This window comes from Coregonus clupeaformis, chromosome 30 (genome assembly GCF_020615455.1).
Source record: "Coregonus clupeaformis isolate EN_2021a chromosome 30, ASM2061545v1, whole genome shotgun sequence".
Classification (NCBI taxonomy): Eukaryota; Metazoa; Chordata; class Actinopteri; order Salmoniformes; family Salmonidae; genus Coregonus; species Coregonus clupeaformis.
This window is the reverse complement of record NC_059221.1, coordinates 41630801-41651738: the sequence shown is the minus strand read 5'-3', so window position 1 is coordinate 41651738 and position 20938 is coordinate 41630801. Positions and strand designations below refer to the sequence as shown.

At 43.9% G+C, this 20938-nt stretch overlaps 1 protein-coding gene across 1 annotated transcript in view; it reads left to right on the top strand.

Annotated features, from left to right (window-relative positions):
* Positions 1-5028: 5028 nt before the first annotated feature.
* The window catches only part of LOC121546595 (mucin-2-like), a 120193-nt gene continuing 104283 nt past the window's right edge, over positions 5029-20938 (top strand). The window contains exons 1-3 of the mRNA XM_045209278.1: positions 5029-5909; positions 7221-8594; positions 14537-14563. Coding sequence (XP_045065213.1) covers positions 7615-8594; positions 14537-14563 — 1007 coding nt within the window. The 5' untranslated portion in view covers positions 5029-5909; positions 7221-7614. The remainder of the gene's footprint in view (positions 5910-7220; positions 8595-14536; positions 14564-20938) is intronic.

The window sequence follows — 20938 nt, the reverse complement described above, 5'->3', positions numbered from 1 at the left end:
TTTGTCTAATTGCCCCCATCACCCACATCGTTTTTTTGTTAGCCACTATATGGTGAATTTTTTTTGAACTATCCCTTTAACATCTTCAATTTATTAAATTGAAATTGACCCCAACCCTGTTATGGGGTATTCATTTTTAAAGTGATACTGAGAGATTTTTTGAGATTATTGGTCGTTTTTCTACTTCCCCAGTCAGATGAAACTCATGAATACCATTTGTATGTCTCTGTGTGCAGTTTGGAGATTATTGAAGTTAGCATGCCATGAGTCACAAGTCATATTCTTTTTTAAATATCATGACAACACCCGAACACTGTCAAATGCTCATCAATGAACAAAAAACACCACCTTTTCAGGATCCAATCCATCTTTTTTCTCCCCATCTCCTTTTTGGCTTTGCCACCTAGAATTGTTCAAATGAAATAAGCTCAATGTGTCATAAATAATTCTCCAAAGTCATAATGACAAAGTAAATACAGTTTTTTAGAACATTTTTGCAAATGTATAAAAAAAACAGAAATACCGTATTTACATAAGTATTCAGACCCTTTGCTATGAGACTCGAAATTGAGCTCAGGTGCATCCTGTTTCCATTGATCATCCTTGAGATGTTTCTACAACTTAATTGGAGTCCACCTGTGGTAAATTCAATTGATTGGACATGATTTGGAAAGGCACACACCTGTCTATATAAGGTCCCACAGTTGACAGTGCATTTCAGAGCAAAAACCAAGCTACGAGGTCGAAGGAATTGTCCGTAGACCTCCGAGACAGGATTGTGTTGAGGCACAGATCTGGGGAAGGGAACCAAAAAATGTCTGCAGCATTGAAGGTTCCCAAGAACACAGTGGCCTCCATCATTCTTAAATGGAACCACCAAGTTCTTTCTAGAGCTGGCCGCCCGGCCAAACTGAGCAATCGGCGGAAAAGGGCCTTGATGTAGCATCTGCTACGCTGATTCTTAACACGGGGGCCCCTCAGGGATGCATGCTCAGTCCACTCCTGTACTCCCTGTTCACCCATGACTGCATGGCCAGGCACGACTCCAACACCATCATTAAGTTTACAGACGACACAACAGTGGTAGGCCTGATTACCGACAACGATGAGACAGCCTATAGGGAGGAGGTCAGAGACCTGGCCGTGTGGTGCCAGGATAACAACCTCTCTCTCAACATGATCAAGACAAAGGAGATGATTGTTGACTACAGGAAAAAAATAGAGGACTGAGCATTCCCCCATTCTCATCTACGGGGCTGTAGTGGAACAGGTTGAGAGCTTCAAGTTCCTTGGTGTCCACATCACCAACAAACTATCATGGTCCAAACACACCAAGACAGTCATGAAGAGGGCACGACAAAGCCTATTCCCCCTCAGCAGACTGAAAAGATTTGGCATGGGTCCTCAGATCCTCAAAAAGTTCTACAGCTGCACCATCAAGAGCATCCTGACTGGTTGCATCACCACCTGGTATGGCAACTGCTCGGTCTCCGACCGCAAGGCACTACAAAGGGTAGTGCGTATGGCCCAGTACATCACTGGGGCCAAGCTTCCTGCCATCCAGGACCTCTATACCAGGCGGTGTCAGAGGAAGGCCCTAAAAATTGTCAAAGACTCCAGCCACCCTAGTCATAGACTGTTCTCTCTGCTACTGCACGGCAAGCGGTACCGGAGCGCCAAGTCTAGGTCCAAAAGGCTCCTTAACAGCTTCTACCCCCAAGCCATAAGACTCCTGAACAGCTAATCATGGCTGCCCGGACTATTTGCATTGCATTTTCAGCAACATGTTGACATCTAAAGCAGGGCTTCCCAAACTCGGTCCACTTAGGAAGCAACACTGATTGACAATAAATGTAACATGCTGTTGTGCAAATGGAATAGACAACAGGTGGAAATTATAGACAATTAGCAAGACACCCCCAATAAAGAAGTGGTTCTGCAGGTGGTGACCACAGACCACTTCTCAGTTCCTATGCTTCCTTGCAGATGTTTTGGTCACTTTTGAATGCTGGCGGTGCTTTCACTCTAGTGGTAGAATGAGACGGAGTCTACAACCCACACAAGTGGCTCAGGTAGTGCAGCTCATCCAGGATGGCACATCAATGCGAGCTGTGGCAAGAAGGTTTTCTGTGTCTGTCAGCATAGTGTCCAGAGCATGGAGGCGCTACCAGGAGACAGGCCAGTACATCAGGAGACGTGGAGGAGGCCGTAGGAGGGCAACAACCCAGCAGCAGGGCCGCTACCTCCGCCTTTGTGCAAGGAGGAGCAGGAGGAGCACTGCCAGAGCCCTGCAAAATGACCTCCAGCAGGCCACAAATGTGCATGTGTCTGCTCAAACGGTCAGAAACAGACTCCATGAGGGTGGTATGAGGGCCCGACGTCCACAGGTGGGGGTTGTGCTTACAGCCCAACACCGTGCAGGACATTTGGCATTTGCCAGAGAACACCAAGATTGGCAAATTCGCCACTGGCGCCCTGTGCTCTTCACAGATGAAAGCAGGTTCACACTGAGCACGTGACAGACTTGACAGGGTCTGGAGACGCCGTGGAGAACGTTCTGTTGCCTGCAACATCCTCCAGCATGACCGGTTTGGCGGTGGGTCAGTCATGGTGTGGGGTGGCATTTCTTTGGGGGGCCGCACAGCCCTCCATGTGCTCGCCAGAGGTAGCCTGACTGCCATTAGGTACCGAGATGAGATCCTCAGACCCCTTGTGAGACCATATGCTGGTGCGGTTGGCCCTGGGTTCCTCCTAATGCAAGACAATGCTAGACCTCATGTGGCTGGAGTGTGTCAGCAGTTCCTGCAAGAGGAAGGCATTGATGCTATGGACTGGCCTGCCCGTTCCCCAGACCTGAATCAAATTGAGCACATCTGGGACATCATGTCTCGCTCCATCCACCAACGCCACGTTGCACCACAGATTGTCCAGGAGTTGGCGGATGTTTTAGTCCAGGTCTGGGAGGAGATCCCTCAGGAGACCATCCACCACCTCATCAGGAGCATGCCCAGGCATGGTAGGGAGGTCATACAGGCACGTGGAGGCCACACACACTACTGAGCCTCATTTTGACTTGTTTTAAGGACATTACATCAACGTTGGATCAGCCTGTAGTGTGGTTTTCCACTTGAATTTTGAGGGTGACTACAAATCCAGACCTCCATGGGTTGATACATTTGATTTCCATTGATAATTTTTGTGTGATTTTGTTGTCAGCACATTCAACTATGTAAAGAAAAAAGTATTTAATAAGATTATTTCATTCATTCAGATCTAGGATGTGTTGTTTAAGTGTTCCCTTTATTTCTTTGAGCAGTGAGAGGTCAGGCCTATAAACGGACTAGAAAATAAACCACCCTTTTAACATGTTTCTATAGATTTACATTTACATTTTAGTCATTTAGCAGACGCTCTTATCCAGAGCGACTTACAGGAGCAATTAGGGTTAAGTGCCTTGCTCAAGGGCACATTAACGTCATTTAGCAGACGCTCTTAGCCAGAGCGACTCACAAATTGGTGCGTTCACCCTATAGCCAGTGGGATAACCACTTTACAATTTGGGGGGTATAATGTGCTCGTGTACTCCACATACTCTATATATACCCGTGTAGCTCAGTTGGTAGAGCATGGCGCTTGCAACGCCAGGGTTGTGGGTTCGATTCCCCAGGGGGGGCCAGTATGAAAAATGTATGCACTCGCTAACTGTAAGTCGCTCTGGATAAGAGCGTCTGCTAAAATGTAAATATACAGCAGTATGTGGACACCCCTTCATATTAGTGGATTTACAAAAATGTGAGGGGTGTACTCACTTTTGTGAGATACTGTATATACAGCAGAACTGAAGATCACTGACATCACGATTTGACCTTGTTTTTGTCCAAGTTTCCAGTTGTCTTCAAAGCATCATTATGTTCCGTTATGTTCACATGCTAGTCGGATATACAGCGGTATGTGGACGCCCCTTTAAATTAGTGTATTCGGCTATTTCAGCCACACCAATAGCCATGCAATCTCCATAGACAAACATTGGCAGTAGAATGGCCTTAATGAAGAGCTCTGTGACTTTCAACGTGCCACCGTCATGGGATGCCACCTTTCCAACAAGTCAGCCCTACATGTGAGATTTATGTATTGTTTTAAATATGCCATGTAAAAAAAAAAACATGTTTCGTTTCTGGAACACATTTCAAAGCAATAAATGCATTGGGAAAAAAACTAAATGTTCTGAGTACATTTGTCATGATGAAAATGTTTTGTATGGGGGATATGAGATTTATATACTGTATGTTATTAAAATATATTATCATGCATTTTAAAAATGTATGTCACGTTTATATATGTATTTTAAATATATGATCATATATTTTAAAATATATGTCACGTTCTTTGATGTATAAGGCCGTATGGCCATGTATTACCTTTCCGTATGGGGAGAGCGAGACTGTGCCATTTCGGCGCTAAAGGCAGAACTCTCTCTCGTCAGAACATGCTTCTCCTCGGTCCAAAATGGTCGACTCAAGGAGTTCAGTTTACTCGCCACGGTCGTCACTACATGTAAGCACCAACGTCAGAGATTGGAGAGAAAGCAACAACTAATGCCACGTTCTCGTGCTAGTCGGAACTCGTATTTTCTGATTTGCTAACTAGTTGAAAGCGAAAACTACAACCAGTTAGCAAATCGGAAATGCCTAAGTTTCCTACTTCCGAATAGTATGTGAACATAATGGTGCTTTGAAGACAACTGGAAACTCGGACAAAAACAAGGTCAAATCGTGATGTCAGTGATCTTCAGTTCTGAAAGTTGGAGTTCTAGAAAGATGCCCGATTTACCGACTAGGAGCGTTTTGTTTTTCTTGGATTTCCCAGTTGTCTTGAATGCACTGAAGTCGGAGGTCGGAGATTTCCCGAGTTCCGATTTCCCAGTTGATTTGAACGTGGCAATATATCCCCTCTGACTCACTGGCACCCCCGCCTCCTACCGCTCCTCCACATCCTCCTCTCTGTGAGAGGATCTGAGAGGAGCTGCAGTGTGTATTGGCCACTGCGGTGCTTCAGAATGGCGGAGGGGGGCGGCAGGTGCAGTGGATACGCGATGCTCAACGGGGACCGCGGGGGATGGACCGACTAATCACCCTGCCGCTCATTCTGTCAGCATCAGGACCACAGCCAGACAGATCTGGATTTATAATTATATTTTCAGGAAATATTAGACTGCAATAAACTTCACCACTACGAGATGGAGATGTAAGGGGCAATATATGGAAAACCTTACCTTTTTAGGCTAATTTAGTAAATTGTTAAATCTGTCTTGAAGACTCGTGTTCCATAGGGTGCTTGTAATATTTGCTGCGAGTGAGGCGAGACACGTCGGGAGTCTGCCATCATTGAAATGCGTAAAAACGACCCTTTAACCAAGTCAGCTATGCTTCTTATTTTGACATATTAGTGTGTGAATGCGTTGGGCTGTGGAGACATTAGTGCGCAAAATCCCAGGATGCTTCTATTGGTGCTTTTGTCGCCGCTGCGTGACGGTGTCTGTCGGTGTGTGTTCAGAGCCCGGATCGGTTCCATACCGTCTCACAACACTACGGCAGCCTGCGTGCCTCAAAGCTAAAACAATAACGGATAACGGGACACAGCACCGGGGCTGCCACCTTGCGCTCTACCGTCTGGAGAAAGGCAATATAACATAAAGGAGCGGATTCCCTCACTATAGAAAATACGCCATCTTATCAAACGGTTTACACCTCCACAAGTCGACAAATTGGGGTTATTCGAGCATATGGAGAGAGAGAGAGGATCAATTATTATTTCCTCAAGGCTTCTTCTTCTTCTACTCCATCCCTGCAGCACAAGACAAGCAAGAAGAAGAAGTGTGGAGGCAGGGAATGCTGCAATCTACTGACTGGGTATGACACTACAAAACAATATATCAACCATTAAGACAGTAAGGAGAAGGCTGCTGCATCCTGACAGTCTTAAGAGAGCAGAGGAGTGGAGGCTACTGGCTAGGTGGTGCGGGGCAGCTAAATGATGATCATCAGTGATTTCTCCTGCTCTGAAGACTTCAGATGAAACTGGGGTGAGCTGAACCCATGAGGACCGCTTACAGTGCAGTGGTTTCAGTCTCAGAGACAGAGAGTGAGAGAGACAGAGTGAGCGAGACAGAGGGAGAGGGATACTGAGGGAGAGACAGAGGGAGAGACAGAGGGAGAGAGAGAGGGAGAGAGAGAGGGAGAGACAGAGGGAGAGACATAGAGTGAGAGAGACAGAGAGAGAGGGAGAGACAGAGAGTGAGAGAGACAGAGTGAGAGAGACAGAGAGAGAGAGAGGGGGAGACAGAGAGTGAGAGAGAGGGAGAGAGAGAGGGAGAGAGAGAGGGAGAGACAGAGGGAGAGACATAGGGCGAGAGAGACAGAATGAGAACAGAATTTAGAACTCCACACATGCACCCAGAGGAGACACTCCAACCTGCTAAGCTTAAGCTACTCGGCTACCGCAGGGTGAGTGTTTTTACTGATCTTTATTTGTCCTTTCGGTATCCAACCCCTCCTCCTTCTCCTCCTTTCCTTTTTGGCCTTTTTCTTGGAATGGATGACACAGAGAAAGAAGAGCTCCCGGAACTCTTTTCCAACAGAGGATTGCAGAGGACGTTGTTGACCTTCTACTCTTTGTGAGATAAACTGTCATATAATATAACTCAGGAATATAAAGCTAGACTGAGAAATCATCACTTATCTACTGATCAGTGACAGAACAGACAAAACTGCCAAGCTCTTTTTCCTTCTTATTTTGAATAGGCAGGGGATATAGCTCAGTTGGTAGAGCATGGCATTTGCAACGCCAGGGTTGTGGGTTCGATAAAATAATGTATGCACTAACTGTAAGTCGCTCTGGATAAGAGCGTCTGCTAAAATGACTAAAATGTAAATGTAAAAAATGAATAGATGTAGATTCAAAGTTGATCCTATTCAAGAAGTGTTCTAAACGGACCAGGAAGGATAAATTGAAAGAGTTGAGACCTCTTCCATGACCTCATACATCCTCTTCCTGTCCTGTTGAACTATAGAACCTGAAATAGAAAGATGTCTATCCTCTTTGAACAGGGCCTCATCTCTCAGTCTCTACCATCGGTTCATCTCAACTCTTCTGCTTCTTTGGATATAACTCAGTAATTTGTAGACAATCTGACTTGGTGACATTGTCTCATATGATTTCAGAAGATGGACTCTGACCCCTTCGCGATCACCTGACCTGATTGGACCAACCTGGATGTTCGAGGCGCCAACCGACTTCTCTGGCAGGGCAAAACCAGGAACTATAACATCTTGATCCTCTAGAAGGACCTTTTTAAAGTCGCCCCTCTCCCCCCCACGTCCTTCCGGTGGGGGGGAGGGCATAGCAGTGAGCCTATCACAGCTCTGGATTGGTCCATTTGTTAGCCAGTTAGCCTATCACAGCTCAAGACTGGTCCCTTTGTTAGCCAGTTAGCCTATCACAGCTCAGGACTGGTCCTTCATTAACCAAAGCCTATCACATCTCAGGACTGGTTCCTTCGTTAGCCTGTTAGCCTATCACCTGTGAGATTACTGAGACCAGGACCAGACCAGCAGCATGGAGGCTAGACAGGGCCATGGCCAGGGCAGCCCAGAGAGCCCTAACCGGGCCGTGGAATACCTCCTGGAGCTCAACAACATCATAGAGAGCCAGCAGAAGCTCCTGGAGACCCAGAGGCACCGTATCGATGAGCTGGAGGTCCAGTTAGACCGGCTGGCCCAGGAGAATAAAGACCTACGCTTGGATCGCCAGCGACCTTTACCCCCTGAACCACCACCCTGCCCCCCGCCACCACCCGCCACCAAAACCAACACGGCCATACCCTCCGTACCAGTCCGCCCTGTTCAGACCCAGTCTTCTAATCGTACCAGTACCAACTCTACAGCCAAACCTGCCCCCCCACCCCCGGTGCCTGTACGGGATCAACACAAACCTCAAACCCCCAAGACCCCACGTCGTACCCCCCACACGCCCCAAACCCCCAAACGTACCCCGGTCACCACCCAGACCCCCCACACGCCCCAAACCCCCAAACGTACCCCGGTCACCACCCAGACCCCCCACACGCCCCAAACCCCCAAACGTACCCCGGTCACCACCCAGACCCCCCACACGCCCCAAACCCCCAAACGTACCCCGGTCACCACCCAGACCCCCCACACGCCCCAAACCCCCCAAACGTACCCCGGTCACCACCCAGACCCCCCACACGCCCCAAACCCCCAAACGTACCCGGTCACCACCCAGACACCCCGCACCCCGCAGACTCCCAAACGTACCCCGGTCACCACCCAGACCCCCCGCACACCGCAGACCCCCAAACGTACCCCGGTCACCACCCAGACCCCCCGCACACCGCAGACCCCCAAACGTACCCCCCCGGACACGCGGCTGACGCGGACCATCTCGACCGGGACGGGGACCAGCTTCGTGGAGATGGAGAAGGAGAGACTGGACAGGATGGAGGAAGAGAGGACAGAGAGACTTCGCAGCTCCACCTTGGGGAACCCCACCGGCCATCACCACGGCCACAGACAGTAAGTCATTACCTTACCTTTTAGCGTGCGTTACCTTTTAGACCACAAACTCCACTGCTGAACAGTTAGCATGGGGGAGTTTCCCAATATGCATACTACCGCGCTCCGCACTCCCATGCTCTTGAGCACGTTCTTATTATGACAAGAGTGTGGAGAACGCATACGTTTTTACATTTAAGAAGAACTGCACAGTCCCAATGCTACTGCATTACCCTTTGACCTTTTAGAGTAAATTGCATCATCAACATGTTGGCTGCTCATCTATGCTGGACTTTGCAGGATCACGACTACCCTCTGTTAACTAATGTTAGCTATATGTCAAACATTTTGTAGATCTGATTTAGTTTAATGTTACATTATTGTCATTAAAGCAATTGAGACTGTTAATCAGGTAGTGTTTTGTATTATTTAGCTGCATTTAAATTTGATTAACAAAAGTAGCTAGCTAGCTAGCTAGCTAACTTTAGTAGTAGCTAAGATAGCTATCTTTAGCAAGAGACGACTTGTGTTTACATTATATGCATTAGCAACATATTTAACATAACGTTACTAACATAGATAATGACACTACTTGTCTACTAGCAAAAGATAACCTGCTAGTGCAGTAGTTATAGGTTATCCCTCGTCATGATCCATGGTTATTTAGCAAGCTGCCCAAATTAAATGGCTAGCTAAGATATCCTCCCTCATCATAATCCATGGCTACATGGGCTACTACACAGCCTGCAAGGACTCTGTCAACCCTGGGGAAACATGCCAATATAACCTGGTACCAGCTACACTACGAATAAACATCCAGACGATACACAGACCCGACAGCTAGGAGGATACCCATCCGGAGGAGGCCAGCTAGGTGGCGGCAGCGGGAGGAAGCAATGGCGCTATCTGTCAGTGTAGGTATATCTTGTGGGTCTTCACAATGACTACATGTGATTGTACTTTGCTGATATTGTCACGCGGTCAGCACTGGTCGCCATCCTCTTTGTCAGATGTTCTTTTTTTGAAGTGAGAGGGCGGGAGTCGGGAGACGAGAGATGTGCGTGCCTCACAGTCACCTCAGCACCATGATTCCCTGTAACATTACTGCCTTAATCTGCTGCCAGCCAGCCAAGCTAATGACAATACAAGATAACTACATAAACAAACATATAATTATCAGCTAGCTATATGGAATCATCATAATCTAGCTAGCTAGCTAGTTTAACAGGCAAAAACGACCTAAAATGAATGTATGCAATGTATTCTTCGTGGCTAGCTAACTATAGCTACCAATTCTTCGTGGCTAGATAGCCAGTTAACTGTATTGACTTACTATGGGGTTGTGATCTACGCACACTACAGTGGGTATTGTAGGCAGGTAAACATGCCACAATTAGCACATAATTTATTTATTAACGTATCAAGATGAAATATTGTAGTCAGGCAACATATGAGATGTGAATGGGCAACATTTAATTCCGAAGACAGTTTATTTTCTCTCGCTTCTGCCAATGATTACAATTATTTTTTTGTCGTTTTTTTTACGTGGTTGCATCTTATTTCTGTCCATACTTTTCTTCGAAGCTTGCGTCGATGCATGCTTCGAAATGTGTACAAGCAGAACGAGTACCCATCCGAGAAGTGCCCTCCGTGCTCTGTTTCGCATACTTTCATTTGGACTCATACGCCGACTGATGCGTGCTCCAATTTCCGTGCTCTGAGCATGGTAGTAATGCATATTGAGAAACACACATGGTGTTCAATCTACATGACAAACAAACCAACACATAACTTCAGGTTTAAAGTACTGTATACATGATTATGGTTGCTTATCAGGCTACAAAGACCATCTAACGCTGAAAAGGGCTCTCAAACATGGTGCTCTAACTAACCAATAATACATGATTGAAAGTCTGAAACCAAAAGATGCTGTCTGTCTGTACAATGGTGATGCTGGTGCAGGTTGGGTGCTGCTGTTGGTGTGTGGGGGAGTTACGAGGAAGAGAGGCCCTGCATACCTGCAATTGAAACACACTCCACTTCTTCAATAGGAAGAAACCCCTCTGTAAATATCCTTTGTTTGCTCGGATAGAAGGAGTGCTCCCCTCCTCTGCTGGGAGGTAATTTAATGTCTTCCATAAAACATGGTAAAATCTGATAGTGTGATCCCCACATTCTGTCTCCTACTGGTCTCTGACTTGACTCTCATCTGGTTCTGTATAGCGGATACTGTGGGCTGACACGCCAGCTGATTGGATGATAACAGGATAATTCTAGGCTATTCCAGATATAGTGCACTACTTTTGACCAGGTCCCACAGGGGTCTGGCAAATTGCTTGTTAGACAAATATTTTCTCGATCCCAATCATTATCTTTGGTGAAACCTATATATTCTAGAACGTTTTTTTTTCTTCCCAGAAGCATTCATAGGTGGAGATAATCTTACAACACCCTTAAAGGAAAGATTCACCCATTTGGAATGTTATTTTGTTTTTGAGCATCTCTGAGTGATGTTCTATCGATTCCCAGGGTGATTTCATGTTCGTGTGTATCATGTACACAGCCGGTATCGCGTAGCATTGTGATGAAGCCGCTCTCACTACTCTGGAAGTTAATAGGAATATGACTTTTTAGATTGCAAAAACAGCTATCAAACAGATTTTCAATACTGGCCAATCGCGCATTCCACATTGTAAACAAACAAACGTGGGCCACCGCTGCTAAATTAATATAGGGGAAACACTGCTCTCTCTGTCTGTCTGTCAAATGTGAGATCAGAACATTAACCCCCACATTGTGTATGTGATCCACCCAAACTAAACTAACACTTTTCAAAGTTTTGATAAACTAACACCCCAAGAATGTTGGGTCCCTAACACCATGGTTGTTGCAAATTCCGACTTAAATTAACACTATATTAGAGCTGATTCTGTTAGACTTTCTCGGTGTTAGGGAATGAACACCGATGTTATTTTAACACTGTATAGTGTGTAAAGGCTTATTTGCATATTGATTTCCCAGGGTGCCTTTCGAGGGAATTTTCGAGGTACCAGTAACACCCATGACTGTTTGCTAGAGTTAGGTTCTGAACAAACAGAGTAAAAGCTCACATACAACTAGAAAAAGCTCAAACCAAGTTTATTCACCCACTGGGTCAAACAGCTGCAAAGACAAAAGACATGTTTACACAAGCACATATATTTATAACCTCCTACTAGGCGGAGTCAACTCCTTGCACATCTAGACAGCCAATACAACCCTGTTGCTAGTCAGTAACTTAATTGTTTCCTCTCACTGGTGTAGTCATAATCCGCGACTGTCCTACCTTATCAGTGACTGAAGCCAGACTGTTGCCCTTTGCCTCCCTCCTCAGGAGCCATGAGATTTAACAATAACATGTTTGACAGAATGTACACTTTCTGCACTCCCCCTTGTCTCACTCAGTAACTTTCCATACACCTAGTTCTTATCCACCCTCCATTGACCCCAACATGAATAAGTACAGTTGAAGTCGGAAGTTTACATACACCTTAGCCAAATACATTTTAACTCAGTTTTTCACAATTCCTGACATTTAATCCTAGTAAGAATTCCCTGTCTTAGGTCAGTTAGGATCACCACTTTATTTTAAGAATGTGAAATGTCAGAATAATAGTAGAGAGAATGATTTATTTCAGCTTTTATTTCTTTCATCACATTCCCAGTGGGTCAGAAGTTTACATACACTCAATTAGTATTTGGTTGTTTAACTTGGGTCAAACGTTTCGGGTAGCCTTCCACAAGCTTCTCACAATAAGTTGGGTGAATTTTGGCCCATTCCTCCTGACAGAGCTGGTGTAACTGAGTCAGGTTTGTAGGCCTCCTTGCTCGCACACGCTTTTTCAGTTCTGCTCACATATTTTCAATAGGATTGAGGTCAGGGCTTTGTGATGGCCACTCCAATACCTTGACTTTGTTGTCCTTAAACCATTTTGCCACAACTTTAGAAGTATGCTTGGGGTCATTGTCCATTTGGAAGACCCATTTGCAACCAAGCTTTAACTTCCTGACTGATGTCTTGAGATGTTGCTTCAATATATCCACATCATTTTCCTTCCTCATGATGCCATCTATTTTGTGAAGTGCAACAGTCCCTCCTGCAGAAAAGCACCCCCACAGCATGATGCTGCCACCCCCGTGCTTCATGGTTGGGATGGTGTTCTTTGGCTTGCAAAGTTGTGGAGAAGTACAGATCAGGGTTGGGTTATAAAGAAATATCCGAAACTTTGAGCATCCCATGGAGCACCTTTAAATCCATTATTAAAAAATTGAAAGAATATGGCACCACAGCAAACCTGCCAAGAGAGGGCCGTCCACCAAACCTCATGGACCAGGCAAGGAGGGCATTAATCAGAGAGGCAACAAAGAGACCAGAGATAACCCTGAAGGAGCTGCAAAGCTCCAAAGCGGAGATTGGAGTATCTGTCCATTGGACCACTTTAAGCCGTACACTCCAAAGAGCTGGGCTTTACGGACGAATGGCCAGAAAAAAGTCATTACTTAAAGAAAAAAATAAACAAACACGTTTGGTGTTCGCCAAAAGGCATGTGGGAGACTCCCCAAACATGTGGAAGAAGGTACTCTGGTCAGATGAGACTAAAATTGAGCTTTTTGGCCATCAAGGAAAATGCTATGTCTGGGGCAAACCCAACACCTCTCATCACCCCGAAAACACCATCCCCACAGTGAAGCATGGTGGTGGCACCATCATGCTGTGGGGATGTTTTTCATCGGCAGGGACTGGGAAACTGGTCAGAATTGAAGGAATATGGATGGCGCTAAATACAGGGAAATTCTTGAGAGAAACCTGTTTCAGTCTTCCAGAGATTTGAGACTGGGATGGAGGTTCACCTTCCAGCAGAACAATGACCCTAAGCATACTGCTAAAGCAACACTCGAGTGGTTTAAGGGGAAACATTTAAATGTCTTGGAATGGCCTAGTCAAAGCCCAGACCTCAATCCAATTGGGAATCTGTGGTATGACTTATAGATTGCTGTACACCAGCGGAACCCATCCAACTGGAAGGAGCTGGAGCAATTTTGCCTTGAAGAATGTGCAAAACTCCCAGTGGCTAGATGTGCCAAGCTTATAGAGACATAACCCAAGAGACTTGCAGCTGTAATTGCTGCAAAAGGTGGCTCTACAAAGTATTGACTAGGGGGGGGGGGGTTATGCACGCTCAAGTTTTCTGTTTCTTTGTCTTATTTCTTAATTGTTTCACAATAAAACATATTTTGCATTTTCAAAGTGGTAGGCATGTTGTGTAAATCAAATGATACAAACCCCCCCCCAAAAAAAATCTATTTTAATTCCAGGTTGTAAGGCAACAAAATAGGAAAAATGCCAAGGGGGGGAATACTTTCACAAGCCACTGTATACAGTGATAAGAGTGGGGATTGGAACCAGGTGTGTGTAATGATGACGAGACGAGTCCGGGGTTGATGAGTGAAGGGTGTTTGTTCCTTCAATAGCACGAGTGACTACAGATGCAGTTTCTGAACATTGTTACATCATCATCCTCACTCATGTATGGATATGTGTATATATGTAATTATATATGAAATACATTGTAACAAGTGTTACTAACACACTGTCTTTCTTTTCTGTCTGTCTGTCTCTCACGCTCTCTTTCTCACTCTCTCTCTCTCTCTCTGTCTCTCTCTCACTCTCTCTCTCTCTCTCTCTCTCTGTCTCTCTCTCTCTCTGTCTCTCTCTCTCTCTCTCTTTCTCACTCTCTCTCTCTCTCTCTGTCTCTCTCTCACTCTCTCTCTCGCTCTCTCTCTCTCTCTCTCTCTCTCTCTCTGTCTCTCTCTCTCTCTCTCTCACTCGCTCTGTCTCTCTCTCTGTCTCTCTCTCTCTGTATCTCTCTCTGTCTCTGTCTCTCTCTGTCTCTCTCTCTCTGTCTCTCTCTTTCACTCTTTAGGTCAGACGGACACTCCAACAAAGACAGGTCGGTAACGTTTCATTTTTCACAAATTTTGGAAAATCAATGCCCCCTCCCCATTTCAGAAACGTCTTTATCCCCATTGTCATGAAGCATTGACCAGTCCAGTGAGACAAGACACTGAGACATACCTGGGAATCTCTGAAACTTAAAACTAAAGTAGCCTACTTGAGTCTGCAGGTGAATATCTGGGCTAGTTGGTGGTGTTCTACTAGCTAGCTTCTCTCTGCGTTAGCTTGTCTCTGCGTTAGCTTGTCTCTGCGTTAGCTTGTCTCTGCGTTAGCTTGTCTCTGCGTTAGCTTGTCTCTGCGTTAGCTTGTCTCTGCGTTAGCTTGTCTCTGCGTTAGCTTGTCTCTGCGTTAGCTTCTCTCTGCGTTAGCTTGTCTCTGCGTTAGCTTGTCTCTGCGTTAGCTTGTCTCTGCGTTAGCTTGTCTCTGCGTTAGCTTGTCTCTGCGTTAGCTTGTCTCTGCATTAGCTTCTCTCTGCGTTAGCTTGTCTCTGCGTTAGCTTGTCTCTGCGTTAGCTTGTCTCTGCGTTAGCTTGTCTCTGCGTTAGCTTGTCTCTGCGTTAGCTTGTCTCTCGCGTTAGCTCTGCGTTAGCTTGTCTCTGCGTTAGCTTCTCTCTGCGTTAGCTTGTCTCTGCGTTAGCTTGTCTCTGCGTTAGCTTGTCTCTGCGCTAGCTTGTCTCTGCGTTAGCTTGTCTCTGCGTTAGCTTGTCTCTGCGTTAGCTTGTCTCTGCGTTAGCTTGTCTCTGCGTTAGCTTGTCTCTGCGTTAGCTTGTCTCTGCGATAGCTTGTCTCTGCATGGAGCCTCTTTATTTTTGACAAGAACATGAAAATGAGACAGGGTCGGGGAGGATAAATGCTGTGTTGTTGTAGAAACGCCTCGGATGAAGTGAATCACCTCTGTACCAGCTAATAGTTCACAGTTACCTACTGCCTCAAGACTTGTTACATCTCAGTTTGCTCTATACACGTTATGTAATGGGTTCAGTTGTTGAATACACTGATGGAATCCACAGGCCCACATTTTGTAGATAGTCATATAGCGGTCTTGAATTCCAAATGAAGGTTATTTAACGAATACATTTTATGTACCTGTAGTGTACAGTCTCACTGCAGAATCCGACGTTTGTCCATAAATGTCAAATTTCTAAGGTTAAGTTTAAGCATTTAATTCCAAATGGTTAAGGTTAAGGGTTAAGGTTTGGGATAGGGTAAGTGCCTAGCACTGGGATTGAGAGGTGGTCTGAGTTTGGTTCGATTGAATTCCGCGGTCCGGTTCCCTTCTTTAGGACAATGTGAACACAAAGCTCCCCAGGTTCGCTTGTTGTTATTCCAGCACCACACACTAGACTACTGCAACACCGTTTCCTCTGCCATAAACCCTCACATTGGGGCCCACAAAAGAGAGAAGATGATGATGTGTGGGGCGGCAGGTAGCTTAGTGGTTAAGCGCGTTGTGCCAGTGACCGAAACGTCGCTGGTTCTAATCCCCGAGCCGACTAGGTGAAAAATCTGTCTGTGCCCTTGAGCAAGGCACTTAACCCTAGTCGCTCTGGATAAGAGCGTCTGCTAAATGACTGTAATGTAAATGTGCAGGTTCGCAAAAAAATGCAGTTTTTTGGGGTTTGGCCTATTGATTAGCGATTGTCAGGGATGCACAGAAATTCTAAAATATGTGTGGACTTTTTAGTTCAGATTATTTATTTGCAACATGTGATCTATTGGCTAAGAGAGCTTCATAAGCTGTTTATTATAGTGTGGGGTCTGAATAGTGTGAGAAGGCAACAATATATTTGGTGCGAATTACAACAGGTTACAAAATCAATTATAGCTCTTAAAGGGGCAGTAGCCTACATTGATTGGACCTTTTTCAATTACAGCATTATTTAATCTGCAGTTATTCTTCTGCTATTTATTCTGTTACCGATCATATTTACAGGTTCATATTATTTCTGATTATAATTATTATGTCTCATCTTTTAACTAAATACAATCTATTAGCTTCCAAAATGTAACTAGGTATTACATCTAGCTGTCCGATAACACATTCTGATGGAATGGCTTGTCCTGCACTTTGTAAAATCGCAGAGTTGTTGAAAAAAGATCTTGGTTCCTTTCTAAACATAGCAATGTGAATGCAAAGAGGACTCGGACCACAAAATAGGTGAAGTGAAGTGGCAAAAAGAGTTGAGTCCTCATTAAAAGGCAAGGGCAGTGTGAATACAAAGACAACTGAGTTATCTTTTACCCCAGAGTTCACTTTAAAGAGGGCTATATGTTAAAACGTCCTTGGCCACTGTCACTAGCCGGTCTGCTGTAACCTATAGCTAGAGGCTGCTTTCTAAGGTCACTAGCCGGGTACCACCCGGTACTCTGCCCTGCACCTTAGAGGCCGCTGCCCTATGTAGTTAGAGTCATTGAACACGGTCACTTTGACAATGTTTACATACTGTTTTACCCACTTCATATGTATATACTGTATTCTAGTCATGGTCCTCTGTAGCTCAGCTGGTAGAGCACGGCGCTTGTAACGCCAGGGGTAGTAGGTTCGATCCCTGGGACCACCCATACGTAAAAATGTATGCACGCATGACTGTAAGTCGCTTTGGGTAAAAGCGTCTGCTAAATGGCATATTATTATAACTACTGCTGTCTACACACACCATTCAACTACATACTGTATATATTTATAATCCGGACTCTGGTCCGGAAGCTAATTTACTGAAATTCTATCTATTTTGCCATGGGGTTTTGTACTGTGTATTTAAATACTGTATTCTAGACATAGCTCATTCGAATATTTCTACTATTGTACATTGCATTTTAGTTAAACTGTTTATGGGTCTTTCTATAAATAAAGGGGCCAATGTGTGACATCAGGGTCAAAATATCAAAATGGTTTGATATACATTTAAATAGGATCTTCTTGCAGCTTCACATGTGTAGGGATTAAAGTCTAGGGAGGCACAATGAGACCATAACTCCTAGCAACAACAGAACATCTACATGTCATTCTAAATGAGGCCATAACTCCTAGCAACAACAGAACATCTACATGTCATTCTAAATGAGACCATAACTCCTAGCAACAACAGAACATCTACATGTCATTCTAAATGAGACCATAACTCCTAGCAACAACAGAACATCTACATGTCATTCTAAATGAGACCATAACTCCTAGCAACAACAGAACATCTACATGTCATTCTAAATGAGACCATAACTCCTAGCAACAACAGAACATCTACATGTCATTCTAAATGAGACCATAACTCTAGCAACAACAGAACATCTACATGTCATTCTAAATGAGACCATAACTCCTAGCAACAACAGAACATCTACATGTCATTCTAAATGAGACCATAACTCCTAGCAACAACAGAACATCTACATGTCATTCTAAATGAGGCCATAACTCCTAGCAACAACAGAACATCTACATGTCATTCTAAATGAGACCATAACTCCTAGCAACAACAGAACATCTACATGTCATTCTAAATGAGACCATAACTCCTAGCAACAACAGAACATCTACATGTCATTCTAAATGAGACCATAACTCCTAGCAACAACAGAACATCTACATGTCATTCTAAATGAGACCATAACTCCTAGCAACAACAGAACATCTACATGTCATTCTAAATGAGGCCATAACTCCTAGCAACAACAGAACATCTACATGTCATTCTAAATGAGGCCATAACTCCTAGCAACAACAGAACATCTACATGTCATTCTAAATGAGACCATAACTCCTAGCAACAACAGAACATCTACATGTCATTCTAAATGAGACCATAACTCCTAGCAACAACAGAACATCTACATGTCATTCTAAATGAGACCATAACTCCTAGCAACAACAGAACATCTACATGTCATTCTAAATGAGGCCATAACTCCTAGCAACAACAGAACATCTACATGTCATTCTAAATGAGACCATAACTCCTAGCAACAACAGAACATCTACATGTCATTCTAAATGAGACCATAACTCCTAGCAACAACAGAACATCTACATGTCATTCTAAATGAGACCATAACTCCTAGCAACAACAGAACATCTACATGTCATTCTAAATGAGACCATAACTCCTAGCAACAACAGAACATCTACATGTCATTCTAAATGAGACCATAACTCCTAGCAACAACAGAACATCTACATGTCATTCTAAATGAGGCCATAACTCCTAGCAACAACAGAACATCTACATGTCATTCTAAATGAGGCCATAACTCCTAGCAACAACAGAACATATACATGTCATTCTAAATGAGACCATAACTCCTAGCAACAACAGAACATCTACATGTCATTCTAAATGAGGCCATAACTCCTAGCAACAACAGAACATCTACATGTCATTCTAAATGAGGCCATAACTCCTAGCAACAACAGAACATCTACATGTCATTCTAAATGAGACCATAACTCCTAGCAACAACAGAACATCTACATGTCATTCTAAATGAGACCATAACTCCTAGCAACAACAGAACATCTACATGTCATTCTAAATGAGACCATAACTCCTAGCAACAACAGAACATCTACATGTCATTCTAAATGAGGCCATAACTCCTAGCAACAACAGAACATCTACATGTCATTCTAAATGAGGCCATAACTCCTAGCAACAACAGAACATCTACATGTCATTCTAAATGAGACCATAACTCCTAGCAACAACAGAACATCTACATGTCATTCTAAATGAGACCATAACTCCTAGCAACAACAGAACATCTACATGTCATTCTAAATGAGACCATAACTCCTAGCAACAACAGAACATCTACATGTCATTCTAAATGAGACCATAACTCCTAGCAACAACAGAACATCTACATGTCATTCTAAATGAGACCATAACTCCTAGCAACAACAGAACATCTACAAGTCATTCTAAATGAGACCATAACTCCTAGCAACAACAGAACATCTACATGTCATTCTAAATGAGACCATAACTCCTAGCAACAACAGAACATCTACATGTCATTCTAAATGAGACCATAACTCCTAGCAACAACAGAACATCTACATGTCATTCTAAATGAGACCATAACTCCTAGCAACAACAGAACATCTACATGTCATTCTAAATGAGACCATAACTCCTAGCAACAACAGAACATCTACATGTCATTCTAAATGAGGCCATAACTCCTAGCAACAACAGAACATCTACATGTCATTCTAAATGAGGCCATAACTCCTAGCAACAACAGAACATCTACATGTCATTCTAAATGAGGCCATAACTCCTAGCAACAACAGAACATCTACATGTCATTCTAAATGAGACCATAACTCCTAGCAACAACAGAACATCTACATGTCATTCTAAATGAGACCATAACTCCTAGCAACAACAGAACATCTACATGTAATTCTAAATGAGACCATAACTCCTAGCAACAACAGAACATCTACATGTCATTCTAAATGAGACCATAACTCCTAGCAACAACAGAACATCTACATGTCATTCTAAATGAGACCATAACTCCTAGCAACAACAGAACATCTACATGTCATTCTAAATGAGGCCATAACTCCTAGCAACAACAGAACATATACATGTCATTCTAAATGAGACCATAACTCCTAGCAACAACAGAACATCTACATGTCATTCTAAATGAGACCATAACTCCTAGCAACAACAGAACATCTACATGTCATTCTAAATGAGACCATAACTCCTAGCAACAACAGAACATCTACATGTCATTCTAAATGAGACCATAACTCCTAGCAACAACAGAACATCTACATGTCATTCTAAATGAGACCATAACTCCTAGCAACAACAGAACATCTACATGTCATTCTAAATGAGACCATAACTCCTAGCAACAACAGAACATCTACATGTCATTCTAAATGAGACCATAACTCCTAGCAACAACAGAACATCTACATGTCATTCTAAATGAGGCCATAACTCCTAGCAACAACAGAACATCTACATGTCATTCTAAATGAGACCATAACTCCTAGCAACAACAGAACATCTACATGTAATTCTAAATGAGACCATAACTCCTAGCAACAACAGAACATCTACATGTCATTCTAAATGAGACCATAACTCCTAGCAACAACAGAACATCTACATGTCATTCTAAATGAGACCATAACTCCTAGCAACAACAGAACATCTACATGTCATTCTAAATGAGGCCATAACTCCTAGCAACAACAGAACATATACATGTCATTCTAAATGAGACCATAACTCCTAGCAACAACAGAACATCTACATGTCATTCTAAATGAGACCATAACTCCTAGCAACAACAGAACATCTACATGTCATTCTAAATGAGACCATAACTCCTAGCAACAACAG